Source organism: Drosophila santomea, chromosome 2L, assembly GCF_016746245.2.
Source record: "Drosophila santomea strain STO CAGO 1482 chromosome 2L, Prin_Dsan_1.1, whole genome shotgun sequence".
In the NCBI taxonomy this organism is placed as follows: Eukaryota; Metazoa; Arthropoda; class Insecta; order Diptera; family Drosophilidae; genus Drosophila; species Drosophila santomea.
The window spans coordinates 12,161,583-12,177,242 of NC_053016.2; the positions used below are offsets into that span (position 1 = coordinate 12,161,583).

The 15,660-nt window shown below is 42.4% G+C and overlaps 3 protein-coding genes across 3 annotated transcripts; all 3 read left to right on the top strand.

The window, feature by feature from the left end:
- Positions 1-910: 910 nt before the first annotated feature.
- LOC120458907 lies at positions 911-3,164 on the top strand. Its single transcript, XM_039646753.2, has 6 exons — positions 911-1,138; positions 1,192-1,533; positions 1,593-1,875; positions 1,949-2,187; positions 2,242-2,940; positions 3,011-3,164. Exons 1-6 carry the CDS (start codon positions 981-983, stop codon positions 3,111-3,113), a joined length of 1,824 nt encoding a protein of 607 aa, XP_039502687.1. The 5' UTR covers positions 911-980; the 3' UTR covers positions 3,114-3,164.
- A 704-nt stretch (positions 3,165-3,868) lies between these two features.
- On the top strand, positions 3,869-5,122 carry LOC120458559 (cyclin-dependent kinases regulatory subunit). The gene is made up of 2 exons (XM_039646244.2): positions 3,869-4,225; positions 4,296-5,122. Exons 1-2 carry the CDS (start codon positions 4,170-4,172, stop codon positions 4,462-4,464), a joined length of 225 nt encoding a protein of 74 aa, XP_039502178.1. The 5' UTR covers positions 3,869-4,169; the 3' UTR covers positions 4,465-5,122.
- Positions 5,123-6,702: 1,580 nt separating this feature from the next.
- LOC120454723 (excitatory amino acid transporter 1) lies at positions 6,703-15,054 on the top strand. The gene is made up of 11 exons (XM_039640261.2): positions 6,703-6,995; positions 10,979-11,311; positions 11,449-11,544; positions 11,603-11,770; positions 11,834-11,876; positions 12,562-12,604; positions 12,675-12,858; positions 12,920-13,050; positions 13,171-13,600; positions 13,657-13,753; positions 13,822-15,054. Exons 2-11 carry the CDS (start codon positions 11,127-11,129, stop codon positions 13,882-13,884), a joined length of 1,440 nt encoding a protein of 479 aa, XP_039496195.1. The 5' UTR covers positions 6,703-6,995; positions 10,979-11,126; the 3' UTR covers positions 13,885-15,054.
- The last annotated feature ends 606 nt before the right edge of the window (positions 15,055-15,660 follow it).

Here is a 15,660-nt window from a genome sequence, read left to right on the forward strand (position 1 = left end):
TATATCGGAAAAATCTACATTCATATCATATGTAATATATGTAAAAATGAATGGAGAAATCCAAATATACTTTAACTTTCAACTCATAACTGCTTATTTACTAGTAGTTGGTATTTAATAAAGGCTATTTAATAGTTAAATATGATAATTTCAATTTGAATAAATACTAATCTAATCTGTTTATGAGCTGATAAGATGATGTTACACAAATGCTGACAAGAACATCAAACTTTAAGTAGTTCCAGTTCAATAGTTTCGTACCTCTTCACCGACTCATTCTCGGAAGCTCCACTGTACAGTAATTGCTGTTGGTCTTTCACCTTTGCCACTGTCAGCGCACTAACTGTAAACGATGTTTTCTCGATGAAGCTCAACTGCTGTCGCACACACGTGCAAGGACACTCACCTGAACACACACACACAGAGAGGCAGCTAGGAACAGTAGTGGTGTGCGTGTGTGCTGGAACTCGGCTCTCGGCAGGAGGTTTGTTTTTCACTGTGACACTAATGTCTTTTTCTTGCTCTTTTTCTGCCGACCGCCCACTTGGCCTTTGGCACTTTGTCAATTCACAAACAAAAAGGAATTGCACGCAGGATTATCGAGGAACACACATACGCACACATGTACAAATGTATAGGTGTATAGGTGTACAGGTGTGGAGTGTGCACGGGCGCCCACTCACGTTCATGCTCTGCATTTCATGGCTATGGTTTTTGCTTTTTGGCCAAAAAACGGGGATGCCCAACTAACAAAATAGATAAATAAAGATGGAAAAACAACATTGAATAATGATTTATATATAATACCCAAATAAGAATCTTTCAGGAACGAATGTTGGACCATTGCTATTGGTATATAAATAGTTATTTGAAGAAGTGAAAACTCTCGATTTTAATGTCAGATCAAAGCTCTTTAGTGAACAGTATACTTTAAAGCATTGAACTATCGGTCTGCAGTAGCATATATTTTGTAGTCGAGGATGGAAGAAGCTTTAATTCCCCCAGCGGTTCCAGAACGGAAGCCATGTGGTGTGTTCAAGCCGCCGTCCATCTACCAGAAGCTGATGGTCGACAACCTGACCGTCATCCGACCGCCCATCCTGAAGATCTTCTACTGGGAGAGCTTCGACATAACGGGGTGAGAAGGATACTGAGTTGCGTGCATGGCTATAACCATTTACCTATGAATAGCCTCAATCGGAAGCTGCGTTCGAACAGCATAGAGCATGAGCATACATTCAAGATCCCTATACGCCAGATCCACAGTCATCCCCTGAAAATGGTCTTCTGGCTTCGAAATCTATCCGCCACGAACGCCAAGTTGACTCTAAAGCGGATCCAGAACTGCCAATGCCAGCCGCTGCAGACCCAAGTCGGATTCAACCAGTTCCGCCAGCTCTTCCACTGCCCACACCGCAGACTGGTTCACATCAACCAGGAGATCCTGTCCATCAAACCGGACGAGGTGGTGGCCCTCACCGTAACGGCCTACTTCTTCTTGTACGGCGAACACCTGCTCACCTACGAAGTGCAGTAAGTGAATACCTTCGTTTCTAGATTTTAACAAGATTTAGAAATATCTAACATTTTAGTACCGAAGACCATCGCAAGTTTCTATGGCACTTTCATCTGGAGATCTCGTCCTTCGACGCCGAAAAGTGTCTACTCACAAAGGAGTTGCTGCCGGTAAACATTAAAAACTACTACCACATAACGCAGCCGTTGTGGGTCCAAAATATCACCATGTCCCACTTGGCCTTCTCGTTTGCTTCGAGGGATCGTGGCCTGAAGCTGCTCAATATGAATCTCACCGTGCCTCGCCAGAGTGTGTGGCCCCTTCTGGTGGACTATCGACCCCTGGACTACGAAAATGAGGTAATCCTTCTACATATATGTTACCAGCTAAATTCTTACAGTTATAATCTATTATTTATATAATATAACTCAGGCGGAAATCGTCTTAACTTATGAAAACACAAAGGCCCGCTACAAGATTAAAGCACGAGGTGTGCTGACCGACGAGAAGGAGCAGACAGACATGCCTTTGAAGGAGCAGGAATGCGCCGACTTCCTGCACGTCATCTATCCCAATAGATTAAAATTCGAAGTCTGCCTGCGTGAGGATCGGACGCAGCTGGTCAACGTCCACAACTATGGACAGCAATGCATGGAGTTCCGATGGCAGAGGTAAGATAAAGAACCACTATAAGGCACCTAACCCAATCTCCCATCCCCTTGCAGCTACATAATCAACGATTTCTTCTCGGTTGTGTTCAACCCGCCTATTTTCCGCCTCAAGGGCCACCACTCGAAGCTGTGCGAGATCCGGGTGACGGTGTTCGACCGACTGGTGCACTTCCGCCGCATTCCCATCGTGATGGAGGTGCACCGCATCCTCGATCGCGCCACCATCATAGCAAAGCAGGAGCTCGAGGAGGTGGAGTCCATCGACGACCCCAAATGGAAGGAGGACAGCTACGTGGAGCACGTTTATCTCCACCTGAATATCCGTTCCACCATTAAGCCCGCTATGGACTCTGAGGAGGTGGAACCGGGCGATAGGATCGATCCCACGGCTGGTCCTGAACCCTGTGCCCAATTTGGTCCTGGCGAAGGCACCAGAGACCACGGATCCGGTGACGGCCCACCGACACGGGCACCGACCAGCGAGGAGCAGCGCAAAGAGGCCGAGCGCAAGGAGCTGATCACCCGACTGGTGGCCAAGAACAAGCTCAATCCCAACGAGGTCATCGAGCTCAGCATGGCCATCGACCAGCGAATCACCATTTTCGAGAAGCTCTTCTGGAAGTACCTCAGCAAGTCCAAGTTCATGCGCATCAATAGCGACCGCAAGCGGCAGAAGGTGGTCAAGACCTACGAGCAAGTGGTGTCCCCGGATAAGACGACTCCTCTGGAGGCAGCCTCGGAAATTGATCGAAAGTAAGTTTCATTTTTAATTCAGTATATAATATTTTACAAGTATTAATTGAAGTTATTTCCTTACTTCCAGTCACATCATGGATCTGCTGTCCCGACTGATGCAGGAGGCCATCAACGACTTGGCCAAGAACTGGGTCTTTATTCCGGCGCAGTACTACGAACGCAACCATTAAAAGTTTCCTCCGTTAACTAAATGCATTCCCACCTTCATCTACGACCTCCTGCAATCCGTATACTTGGGTTTTTCTGGACGGGCGATGCGTTGCATTCCGTTTTGGGTTGTCCGCGCCGCAAAATTTATGTAAGATTTCGCACGAGTTGAAAGCCGATGCCGAAAATTCGGCCGAATTTATGTGTCTGCATGCAGCCTTTTAGGGCCTTTCTCGCAGACAGGGGGCGTGGCCGTTTGGGGAGTGGAATAGTAATGGTCAGACATTTTTACGCGAGTATTTATATTCAACGCTTGCTTTCAGTTTGTGATGAAAACTTTCAAGTGGTCGAATGTTCGCCCATTTAGTGTCTTTAACTCGCATGTGTAGTATTTATTTCTAGGTAAGGTAATTCGAAGTTGCAGCAGGCAAGCTTTTGCCAATTCATTTTGTTTACAATTGTTTATATGTATAAATGAGATTTATTGACTTTACCAAATAAAAAATATACTACCAATAAATTTATAAAATTTTGTACCCTTTATTATCGAAGGTCTGTAATTTTTTTGCTGTAAATTTAACAAAGCGTTTGTTTTTTAATGCGACAGAAACCTGAGATGTTTGTTAATGTTAAAATTTGAATTTCCCGCCTTCGGTATTATTTCGATGTGGCACAAACGGTCACTCTCTATCCTTGTCACCCGCCATTCCTAGCGAGTGCACAGACCGCACTTAGCGAGAGCAATGAAATGGTATTTTTCGGCGCAACTGGTATTTTTTAATGCTGTCACCACGGCCACACTTGCAACTAGCGCGTCACTCGATTTAAAAAAATTGCAAACCAAACGTAAATTTCAGCATAAAACTAGCCCGAATTGTGATAAAAACCGAGGAACTCAGGCCGAAAAGCATCAGCAGTATTTGCCAACTAATATATAGCGTGCCGGAGCAGTTGCGACATCGAATCCGCCGGAGCCGCCTTTGCCGGTCCAAAAAAAAAAGAGACGCCAAAGAGTCGCACATTGTCCATCGCAATTCGCATTGCATTGAGATTCCTGGAATTCGAGGGGCGCACACACGATGAGCAAGGACATTTACTACTCCGACAAGTACTACGATGAGCAGTTCGAGTACAGGTGAGTGCCGCCCTGGTCCCGCCACCAGTTGGATGCAGAGAAGCAACTGTAAACTCCCCTCGTCCCGCAGACATGTGGTTTTGCCAAAGGAGCTGGTCAAAATGGTGCCCAAGACCCATCTGATGACGGAGGCCGAGTGGCGCTCCATTGGCGTCCAGCAGTCGCGGGGATGGATCCACTACATGATCCACAAGCCGGAGCCCCACATTCTCCTGTTTCGGCGACCCAAAACGGATTAGCTCAAAACGGCGGCAGTAGGAGCAGCAGCAGCAGCAGCAGCAACAACAACTGCATCAGATACACATACTTCTATACCATATAGCCTGTAGCACATACCTATATATCCGGCAGCTGCTGCCGATATGCTGTATTGGCGGTGGTGGTGGTTGCTGCCAAACAACCAACTGTTGCACAAACATCAACAACAACATCATCATCATCAACAACATCATCATCATAGGTACTCAGGAATCAGGAATCCCCTAGGAACTGCTCATTGTGCTGTTTTTCCTTCGTAATACTCTCATTTTTACCATGTTTGCCCCGCATGCGAATGTCATTTTGCCCCCTTCTATAAATATAGCACCTAGAGCTACTGATAAGTTTGCCATTTTCGTACACCTTTGTGCTGGGAGATATATTTGAGGCGTTGTTTCCGAATCATTTCTCAAGCTCCCACGAATTTTACCATACTTTATGTTGCCATTTCGAAACGGAAGCGAAACGAAGAATTTTGCTCACTTTTTATAAGCTTAAATGAAATCTGATTTGTGATCTTGAAATTCTTAATCAATAATCATATGTTTACACATAATATAATAAACTTAAAATAAATATGTTTAATGTATGGCGAAGCTTGAAGCGTTGATTGCTTGAAGTTTTCCCTAATCAATTAAATCTTTACGTTTTTATTATTAAGTTTAGTTTTGGGTTCTAAATGTGTATAGAGAAACGCACAGCATTTTATTAGATTTTATGTGATTGAGCAGTTTTTTGATGTTAAATTTCGATCGCCAGCTTTGTTTTATAATTCGTATAGGTAAGTAATAATAATTTATTATAAGAATAACGTTTTGTTTGCTTTATTTCCCAAACCATAGAGATGTATATGCTTCAATTCAGATTGGCGAGAGCTAGTTCTAACTCGATCGCTCCTTAGGCCCCCTACCAACGGCTCATCCTCATTACGGGGCATTTTCTGAATTAACTTGCTACCATCAACAACGACCAGAATCTAATTATTCAGTTATTTATATACCACAACATAGCAACCCGATTGGCGTGCAATTTGCAACCTCAACAATCTTTCCAGTGTCAAAAATGAAGATCGACAGTTCCGGTCCGAATGTGTGTACTGTGCCCATCCATGGCAGCACCTCACCTCTCCACACGAACCAGCGGTAAGCCACCCATCCATGAACCAGGGGCAGATCCAGTGGGCTGGGGAGTCCAAATCCCCGGCTGCTTACGTTTAGGGACTATGGCAATCGCTGTCAACTGTGGCCCGCCACTTAGCAGCATCCCATCCTCCGGCCTGCTCTTCCGCAGCTTGAGCATACCACACTCATTTCCCACCAGCATGGAACTGGAACTGGCCCCGGCCCCCAAGGCAAATCGAATTGAAGCAGATCAAAGCCAGCTGCAGCTGTGATGATGATGCTACTGCTTCTGCTGCTGCTGATTTTTATTGCTTTATTTCTGCTACTGATATTTATTGTGGTACGAATATGAAACCGGAAACGGTCGACTAACATTCTTTGGGTCAGCCTAGGACTCGATCCCACTTTCTTGCTGCTTCTCTTAGATTCTGGCCATTGTATTCCCCGTACGCACAATCAGGTTTAAGTAGTCCATGGCCATGGGCATTGTTCCCTATTTCTTTCGGGGGGTGGTTTGCTACGATCTTTTCAAATTATGAGGTGTAATCATTGCGGGATTGGGTAATGCATAAACTTGACCCACTTATGAAGCAAGCGGAGTTGTGACATAATAATAATAAACCAGATCTAAAAAGAATCTCACTTTCTTTCAGAGGAGGCAGACCTTGAAGAGGCCGGAAAACACCCTGATTGCCATTGCCCACAATGCGAGGATGATCAGTGATGCAGTGTCGGCACAATGCAGCTACTAATGGAAAGGAAATAATCGAAAGTTGATGCCCAGCTACTGAACAGCCATAATGAGTTCCTTTCATTGCACTCCTCGCTGCAAGGGAGCGCGAAACAAGGCGCGACAAATTACGCGGCCAACGCTGCGTATGCGTTACGTGAAATGCGATGAGCCAAAGGCAGCGCAGCGCAGCCAGCAGAGGCAGCAGCAACAGCAGCAGCTTTTGATGAATGAAAGTCAACCCTCGGGCAGCGGCAGCAGCACACACACCCGCACACACTCGGATGCCGACGGCGACGTCGACGTCGCTGCTGGCGTGCAATTTGCGCGGTAGCTTGCTATATTTCGAATTTGATTTCGATTTAGTTTCTAGTACTGTTTTACAAACCGACGAGTCAGGTTCTACTGCCGCTGCTAGCAGAGCCAGACCAGACCACATCGCAATCGAGATCGAGATCGGAATCGGAATCGGTGTGTGGGATCACTGCCACTGATCAGAAGTCAGTTGCCATTTAGCCGCGTGCTCGGGACCACGCGCTTCTCTGATCCCGATCCTCCCCCGTTTCGATTAGGGGTCGTGCCTGAAGGGTTCTTGAATACGTCGGGAGTTGTTCCCTTGTTCCCAGCCAGTGGCCAGCGGCACATGTGAATACTTTTGCTTGTAAGTTCTACAGTGATTCCTGGCAAAAATATCCGCCATTTAAAGACATATCTGTAAACTTGACATAAAAGCATCCTGTGCCTTGGGTATTGTACTGTGAAATCCTTCAAAGAACTCAAGAGAATTTGCGTTAGTGTTTTCAGTATTTATATTTGTTTCCAAGTGAGTGTCTCTTGTGAGAGGAAACGAATTTTGTTGCCGGGTGATACATATTTAGTCGCTAATTTGCTACCCTCTAAACAAATAAAGTTCTAAATTCTTGCGGTGTCGTACTAAATTAGTGCCAAAACATGAGATATATATTTTATTTTGATTTACTTGTTTCATTTACTTATTGATTTTTGATGGTTAGATATTGAAAAGATAATCGTGTGCAAATCATGAGGAATATATATTTTTAATTCTGATTTGAAAAGTAAAGCAAATAGGCTTTCAGAAATCGTACAAGGATGAGACGCACTGTGCTTTGCCATCCAGAATTTATTTACTTGTCATCTAATCGATTTACGCTTCTTGAGAGCCAAGGGAGAAGCGTGAATAATTCCCGATTTCCGAAGCTGATAAGACGCTGAACAACCTCCCGAATAACCTTGGTGGAACGCCCACCCACTTTTGCATAGACAGAGGCGTGTCAAACTGTTACCACGGTTTATGTGCATATGTTTTGCTTTGGTTTTAATTCTTTTTATTTTTAGCACACAAAGTGCGATGCACCAAAATAGTTTATCTGCGCTCTCCTCTCGCCATAATAATGAGAAAATGAGGGAAAACATATAGTTTTAGGAAAATGCAATTATATTATTATACGTGTTAGTTTTGGAAAATTCATTAATCTGCCCTCGCGCATTTGCCAAAATTTTCTCACCTAAATAAAATATTTAAGAAACCCATTAATATGCCAAAACTCCAATTTACGATTAAAGGTAATCTGGAATTTTACCCGCGTGCTATTTGCTCTTTTTTTATTCTTGGCTTTGCGGAACCATACTGATCTTGATAAGCTAAATCTGGATGAAAGAGCGTAGCTGCCGTTTTCAGATAGTCAGACATACTGTCTATAGATTATAGCGACAAGGGCTGTCGGATGACTCGAGATTATAGCGTCATGCAATGTTTCATACATATGTATGATTCAATTCCTAATCGTATATAACCAGCTGAAGGTATTTTCCTATAAACTTTGAGTTTCTGTACAACTTCTAAGTATATGAAAACTTTCCTTAATATTTACTTAAATAAAATACATATACAAAGGTTTCTAGTGGTAAAATTTGGTAATTACACTTTTCCATGAAACAGCAAATAAATTCATAACGCTGTCTAACATACATATATATAAATCCCATAAACGGTGATAATTGCTTTGATAGCGCAAACATACTACTGATTTTTAGTTGTGCTCAGATCGGCTTTAACTGGTTTTCCTTAGGCGGTTTATTAGAAATTTCCTCACATCAAAGACAAGTGGGTGGGTCAAGCTTCTGGCCCTCAAAAGTCCCCCCCTTTGTCTAATCGAACCCCCGCGAAATGCAAATCAATTTGCATTGACAATGAATTTGCTGCCCCGCGCACATGGGCTCTGAATTCAGTTTGCATTGCATTAATTAGCAGAGTAGTAAAAGTACCTCCATGTTATATAAGTCAATGTATAGCGCGTTAATTAATATGCATCTCTGGGTATACAAATGTGTTTGACTAGCAACAATAATAAACTTGTACGGCATTTGTGATCATGTAAACTGCCTGCCAATCAAACATGGCAAAGAAATGATTCCCTTACATGCCAGGCAAAATATTTCTGAAACGGAAAACAAATTGATTTATTTGAATCTTTAAAAAAAAAAGAGATCACAGATAGGTCCAATCAACTGGTGCCGAGTGTTAAATAAGTTCGTTACTAGAGACAAGTTCAAGTTCACAAACGAACACGCTGTGGTAAATGCTAAATTGGGTTTTGAATTCCCATTAATTATGATGACTTCGCCATCGACGGTCCAACTTCCGTTTAGTGTGAAACCCATCCTTTCATCAGTGAACTTGATGGATCAATGAAACTTCCGCTGCAATTGAAATTCAATGCAACTATCACACAATTTTCACAAATTACACATATTTACATGGAACACAATGTCTGCCTACGTCGCAGGCAGTCTATGTAGGCAGACTCATTCACGGTCAAGTTCAAAATAGAAAAATATGAATAAATACTGCATGCATTCATGTATACAACGACAATTTAATAAAACTGAAACGCGGCTTAGTAAATACATCTAGTTGGGCACGAGTGCAACTGCATGACAAGTGCATTCCACTGAAGTTCCGCTAAATTTATTAAATTTAATTCTTATCTGCACATCCACCTTCTGTCCACTTCTCACTCCAAGTGTCCAACTTAAACGGTTCGCAAATTAAACTATTCAGATAAACACCTCTTGCTCCAAAATGCTTCGACACATCTCACTGCGCCCACTAAACACAGTTCAGGCCGCCAAAAGGTTTCCATTTCAGTGAAAAGCCCACCTCACTCCCACACCCACACCTGTCCCCTAATACCACTCATCCACTCGGAATCCGGAATCGGTTTCAGTTTCTGTTTCTGGACTGTTCTGTTCTGTAGTTACATCAATTAGGCGAACCACAGATACAGATACTGATACAGATACACATAATGGCATTATCAAAGGGTGTGGAGCAGCCAGACGATTGCGATCAGTGATCTCACTGGCGAGGGTGCATTGTTAAAGACTCCAAATGCAGTCGATTTGGTTCGGTTGGTACCCTGTATCTACTAACATTTGGACAAGTTTACTTAAAAATGGTACTACGCCCAATCTGCTAAAATCTGTTAAACTGCTCTTTAGAAAATATTTCATTTTTAAGTAGAAATTTAATTACAGCTTTTAAAATCCGATACCTTTCTAAACATGCACATTTTGCAATAGTTAGTGCCCACCAGAAATATATTTATCTATTTGTGTAAATTTGTGAGTCGTCGGATGCGAACCGTTGACTTTTATTGCATTAGATTTAACTAAGAGATCTCAGTCACTCGTTAGTCACCTCTCTAAATTAGGCTCGCTATTCCAAAGTGTTGGCTGCCATCTCAATCTCTAGCTGTCTCCTCGTCAATTGCCACACAATTGGCTAAGCAATTTCGAATGGCCAAGATTTCATGATTAATCCCAAATTGCCAGTGGCGTATCCCAATTGAGAGGATATTGTGATGGCCATGATGCAAACGGTGTCAATTTCGCACTCTATCGGATCTGTCTGGATCTGTCTGGATCATTGATCATTGCCGCCCCGCTTGCTGCCCTTGCATCCAGTTAAGGCATTAAATTTGTTTTCATTAGTCGATCGTTTATGTAAATTTATTAGTTTGACACGTTTCCCAGTCGCAGTGCATCGATTAATTGAGCTGCATTCTGCTGGGAAGCTGTTTGCTGTTTTCGCACATTCGTGCATAATTGGCAAAAGTGTCAATGCTAAATGAGTGCTAATATTTAGCGTTAACTTCTTAGCATTGTGTTAGTTTCATTTGTTAGAATCAGCAGCATCAAGCTCTCGCTTCCGCCCTTTCCGCTCGAAAAGTGTTCTGAAAAGTATTCCGAAACAAATCCAACGCTGAACAACATCCGTCCGGCTTCGTGTCAAAAGTAACACCCCTCGGATACCCACGGATACCGTGGAATGGAGGTCAGAGGTAAGGGGTTAGCTGTGCGCATAAATCACAAAAGCCCAGCTGCCCGAATTCACTCGTTTTGGGGTTGTAAATATCTGCTTTGTGCGAAAGCTCAGTCGGCGATCACTGGTCGCCCGGTGAGGAGGAAACGCTACAGTTTAACCCCTAGCCAACAAATGGAACTAGTTTTCTTACATAAAAAACTTGAAACACCTCGGAGTAACTAAGCTACTCTCAAAATAATCCATTCTTATATAACAATACCTATTAACTCCATATAATAATCATGCATTATTTACAGGACACCCTTTTATTTCACTTCATACTTCGGAGAGTAGATAGTCTTTGGCGACGCATTAACTGCCAATCGTGAGCAAAAGTGCGTTAGAAGGGGCTTCCAGCAGGACCCAGGGTTGTCCAGGCCCTGAACCAATCCAAGGATCGTCACCATGACGCGACCCAAACAGGATGGCGGCAAGTTCAAGGCCTTCATGCAGGAGAATGTCCTCACCATGGCCACCGTTATCGGTGTGTTCGTGGGCGGACTCATCGGCTTCATCATCAAAAACAGCACGGGCGAGTGGTCGAAGAGAGAGATCATGTACATATCCTTCCCTGGCGAGATTTTCTTGCGGTGAGTAACGAGAAATCTTCTAAATTTAACTAAGATGCATCCAAATAATAAATTGGTCTAGGAACATTTATTAAATCAAATAAGATTTTATTCCTAATTATTAATTATCAATTATAATGTATATCATATATTTTTAGAATGCTTAAATGCTTGATTGTTCCGCTTTTGGTCTCATCGATCACCAGCGCCATTGGTGGACTAGATCTGAGCATGTCCAGCAAGATTGCTACCAGGTGAGTTGATAATATTGATAATTAATAACCCATAACATACGAATGTAAATCCCATCAGAGCCATTACGTACTACTTTGTGACCACCATTTCGGCCGTGATTCTGGGCATTTGTCTGGTGACCACACTGCGTCCCGGCCAGGGAGCCAAGATCGTGGAGACCCAGACGGAGAGCATTGATAAGGCATCCAAGGTGCTCACCCCAGACACGCTTATGGATCTGGTGCGGTATGTCGATCTGCTGGTGATTGAACCCCCCGCCATCTGACTCATTTTATTTATTCCCAATAGAAACATGTTCACGGACAACATCATTCAGTCGACCATGTTCCAGGTAAGATCCTAATCCAAGGCGAATCGCTCATACGCACTGTTGAACGCCGTTGAAGCAACAAGCCACAAGCAACGGTAGCAATTATTCAATTCTTTGCGGTTTGGCGAGATTTTGATTGAAACAAAGCGCGACACATAATCACAACTGACATGATAGGGATACCACAATTTCAATTACAGCTTTCAATTCAGCTTCAAGTAGGGGGATTTCACACAAGTAAAATCGCCGTGTGAGTGAGTGTCAGTGCTTAAATTTCAATTATCGCATGAGTCGCACATGCGAGTGAGAGGGAAGCGGTCCTATCAACATGGTTTCGGTTTAGGAGGCCCCAGACACAAATTGAATCAAAGTACTTAGCTCGGCCTGCGGCAGATATGTGGACATTGTACCTCCATAATTATATGCTATATGCATGCATACGAGAGTGGATGTTGGTGTAGGTAGGCAACCGAATGAATATTCATGCGCCCAATTAGATTATTGTTGACTCAATGAGGGAAAATAACAGACAAACCGCAATTTCGCTGGTTCAGATGCTACCATTTTCTGAAACTCAGCTGAGACGATTACTCCATGTTATCTATATATTTTTCCTCGAACTAATGCTTTTGATCAGCTTTAATTTGAACTGAATTAAACACCATATATATTTATATATAATATATTTACACCTGCTCCATTTTAGCACCGCACTGAGATCTATGAGAACACTAGCATTAGCCCAGCACGTAAGTTCTTGCATGTTCCCCTTGCATCGTAAACTCATCGTGAAACTTATTCGTATACTCTCCTATATAGAGCCTATGGAAAACTGGGAGTTCAAGTCGGCGCAGCGCGAGGGTTCCAATGTCCTGGGTCTCGTCATGTTCAGTGTAATCCTAGGCACCACCATTGGTAGAATGCGGGAGAAGGGTCAACTGCTGCAGGACTTCTTCACCACATTGAGTGAGGCCATGATGACCATCACCTCTTGGGTTATTTGGTAACTTCGGATCTATTTACATATCACTAAGAACTTGAAAACCAAATTTTCATTTCTTTAGGATCTCCCCGCTGGGCGTTGCCTTCCTGATTGCCGCCAAGATCATTGAGATGGAATCGATAGCCGCGACAATTCAGTCATTGGGATGGTATTTCATTACGGTGATGATAGGTCTATTCCTTCACGGCTTTGGTAAGTTCTATACACCGTCACTTAGCTCACAACGATTCCAAAAGCCACTACCCAATCTATAGCTTAGTTTTATCAATAAAGCATACCACCATTAACCACTTGGATTAATACTTATTTTAGGTACAATTGCGGTGATCTTCTTCCTGGGCACCCGACGTCTGCCGTACCGCTACATAGCCAAGCTCAGCCAGGTGCTGGCCACTGCATTCGGAACGGGTTCCAGCTCGGCCACCATGCCGCTGACCATCAAGTGCCTGGACAACATGGGCATCGATCCGCGGGTCACTCGCTTCGTCATTCCCGTGGGTGCCACCATCAACATGGACGGAACGGCTCTCTATGAGGCGGTGGCTGCTCTGTTTATCGCCCAATACCGTGAGATGAGCTACTCCTTCGGCACCATTGTGGCCGTGAGTATAACGGCCACGGCAGCATCGATTGGAGCTGCTGGAATCCCGCAGGCCGGACTCGTCACCATGGTCATGGTGCTGGACACGGTGGGCTTGGAGCCGAAGGATGTGTCCCTCATCATAGCCGTCGATTGGCTACTGTAAGTCGGAAGCCTTCGAATTGAAAGGATGTTATAATAACACACTGTAATTTCAGGGATCGCTTCCGCACCACCATTAATGTGATGTGCGATGCCCTGGGCACTATTTTGGTTAACCATCTGTCGAAGAACGATCTGGCCAGCGTGGATAGGGTGAGTTTGGACTCGATGTCTTCCTAAAGTTCATCATGTTCATCACCTTTATTCATTTCTTTCCTCAGCTGAATGCCGAGCCCCATGAGCTCCTCGAGCTGGGCCCCAATGGCCACGAGATGAAGGAATGAAGGCAGTCTTCGCTTGGCGCCTATAATCGCAAACGATGAGTGGACATGTCCCGGCTGTGGGCCTGTTTCCACATCCTGCCCAGCAACGATAGCGATAGCGATGACTACGACGACGACGACGAGGAGTTTTAAGGATCGTCGCAGGATCGCATCGAATCAGGGCTGGGACGGAGTCATCACGTTTGTTTGCGAATTATTTTGGGTGACCAAGTCGCATCTAATTTTCAGATTGATCAATTTGAAGCAGCTCCTCCGGCAGAGGATAGATATCTATCTGCCGGAGTACAAGTACTAAGCCAGCAACGAATTTAAGTGACACATTCGTTAAATAGTTTGTTTTTTCAAAAAATGAAAAGCGAGATAAGCGAGAACAGCAATAAGATTTAAGATGAAAACAAAGTAACATTTATCGCCTAAATTAGGGATACTTTCAAGGTGTACATAATTTTTAAATATAATTATATTAAATTGAGTTCAAATTTGCATTACATTCTCCCCTATGATTAGTATTACAATTGACGAGTAAAATTAGTTCAATTCCAAGCAAACAATAACAACTTTAAGCAATTGCATTTGATTAGGTCGCAAATTGTTGAGATTCGTATCTAGTATTTGTTAAACCGTATTCTATAACTTTTTGACACAGCAAAGCGAAACAAAATAAAAATAATCTAAAAAGACAAATATTTAACAATAGAACACAGATACATTAACACACTAATAGGTGAAAACCAAAACCAATTCAAGTCAAATCAAAACAGAATTTCAAATGCCGTTACAAGTTCGTGTTCATAGTTGAGCTTTGTAAATACTTAATAGCTTAAGTATACATACATAAAACTTTATGGAAATATTTATATTTAAAGCGTGGAAACCGAACTCTTGGATGACAATAATAGAGTGCTGCAATCACACATACAGTCAATTTATACGAGTAACAAATTATTTATAAAATATTATTAAAGCTAACATAAATTAGATCACATCTTTGCAAAAATCAACCAAATAATGAGTAAACACAAAATCAATAAAACAAATAAGATACTTGAATATTTGCCATGCTTTCAGCCAAAAAGGAGAATTTTTTAGGTTACGAATCACCAAAATGTTTGTAATTGTGCGTAGTCTAAATATATGTTTACTAATAAATCTTTATGAATATTAAACGAACTTTCCTAGCATTTTAACTTAAGGTACAATATATATAAATATTCATATTCATTTCATACCAATTTTAAATTGTTTAAACATGGTGTATAGATGGTTCAAAAATTTGTTGGAGCTTTTGCAAGTTTACAAACCTTTGAATAAAAGCTTTTCGTAGCTTGCATTGGATCTTGCACAGATGGCGCCAATTGTAAACCCATCGAAACTGGAATAAAAATTTACTTCAAAAAGGCAAGGTAATATTATTAATAAAATACAACAAATTTTAGGTATTACTAATTTAGTATTACTGTAGGATGAGTATTACTAACAAGACTAACATTTTTAAATAAAATGTTACTCTTTAGTTTATAAATTTATGTTCGTTTTGCTTATTTTACTGTTTAAAATGCTATCCCGAATCACTTTTGTATTGTAAAAATGTAACATTATTGGGAAACACTTAAGTTGGGCGACTGTTGACTTCACTTTTCTCTTTACAGTTTGCATCCCTTTGATCTGCATATACATATCTAGTGTCCCATATGCATGTACTGCTGTTTTTCCGCCGAACCCTTTTCCAAAAAGTAACTGCCCCTAAAGAAAATAAAAGGACCATAACAGAAAACA

Coding starts and splice junctions, on each gene's coding strand:
- LOC120458907 (XM_039646753.2), top strand. CDS start 981: ATGGAAGAAGCTTTAATTCCCCCAGCGGTTCCAGAACGGAAGCCATGT. Junction 1,139..1,191: donor GAGAGCTTCGACATAACGGG/GTGAGAAGGATA, acceptor ACCTATGAATAG/CCTCAATCGGAAGCTGCGTT. Junction 1,876..1,948: donor CCCTGGACTACGAAAATGAG/GTAATCCTTCTA, acceptor AATATAACTCAG/GCGGAAATCGTCTTAACTTA.
- LOC120458559 (XM_039646244.2), top strand. CDS start 4,170: ATGAGCAAGGACATTTACTACTCCGACAAGTACTACGATGAGCAGTTC. Junction 4,226..4,295: donor GATGAGCAGTTCGAGTACAG/GTGAGTGCCGCC, acceptor CTCGTCCCGCAG/ACATGTGGTTTTGCCAAAGG.
- LOC120454723 (XM_039640261.2), top strand. CDS start 11,127: ATGACGCGACCCAAACAGGATGGCGGCAAGTTCAAGGCCTTCATGCAG. Junction 11,771..11,833: donor ACGCTTATGGATCTGGTGCG/GTATGTCGATCT, acceptor TATTCCCAATAG/AAACATGTTCACGGACAACA. Junction 11,877..12,561: donor TTCAGTCGACCATGTTCCAG/GTAAGATCCTAA, acceptor GCTCCATTTTAG/CACCGCACTGAGATCTATGA.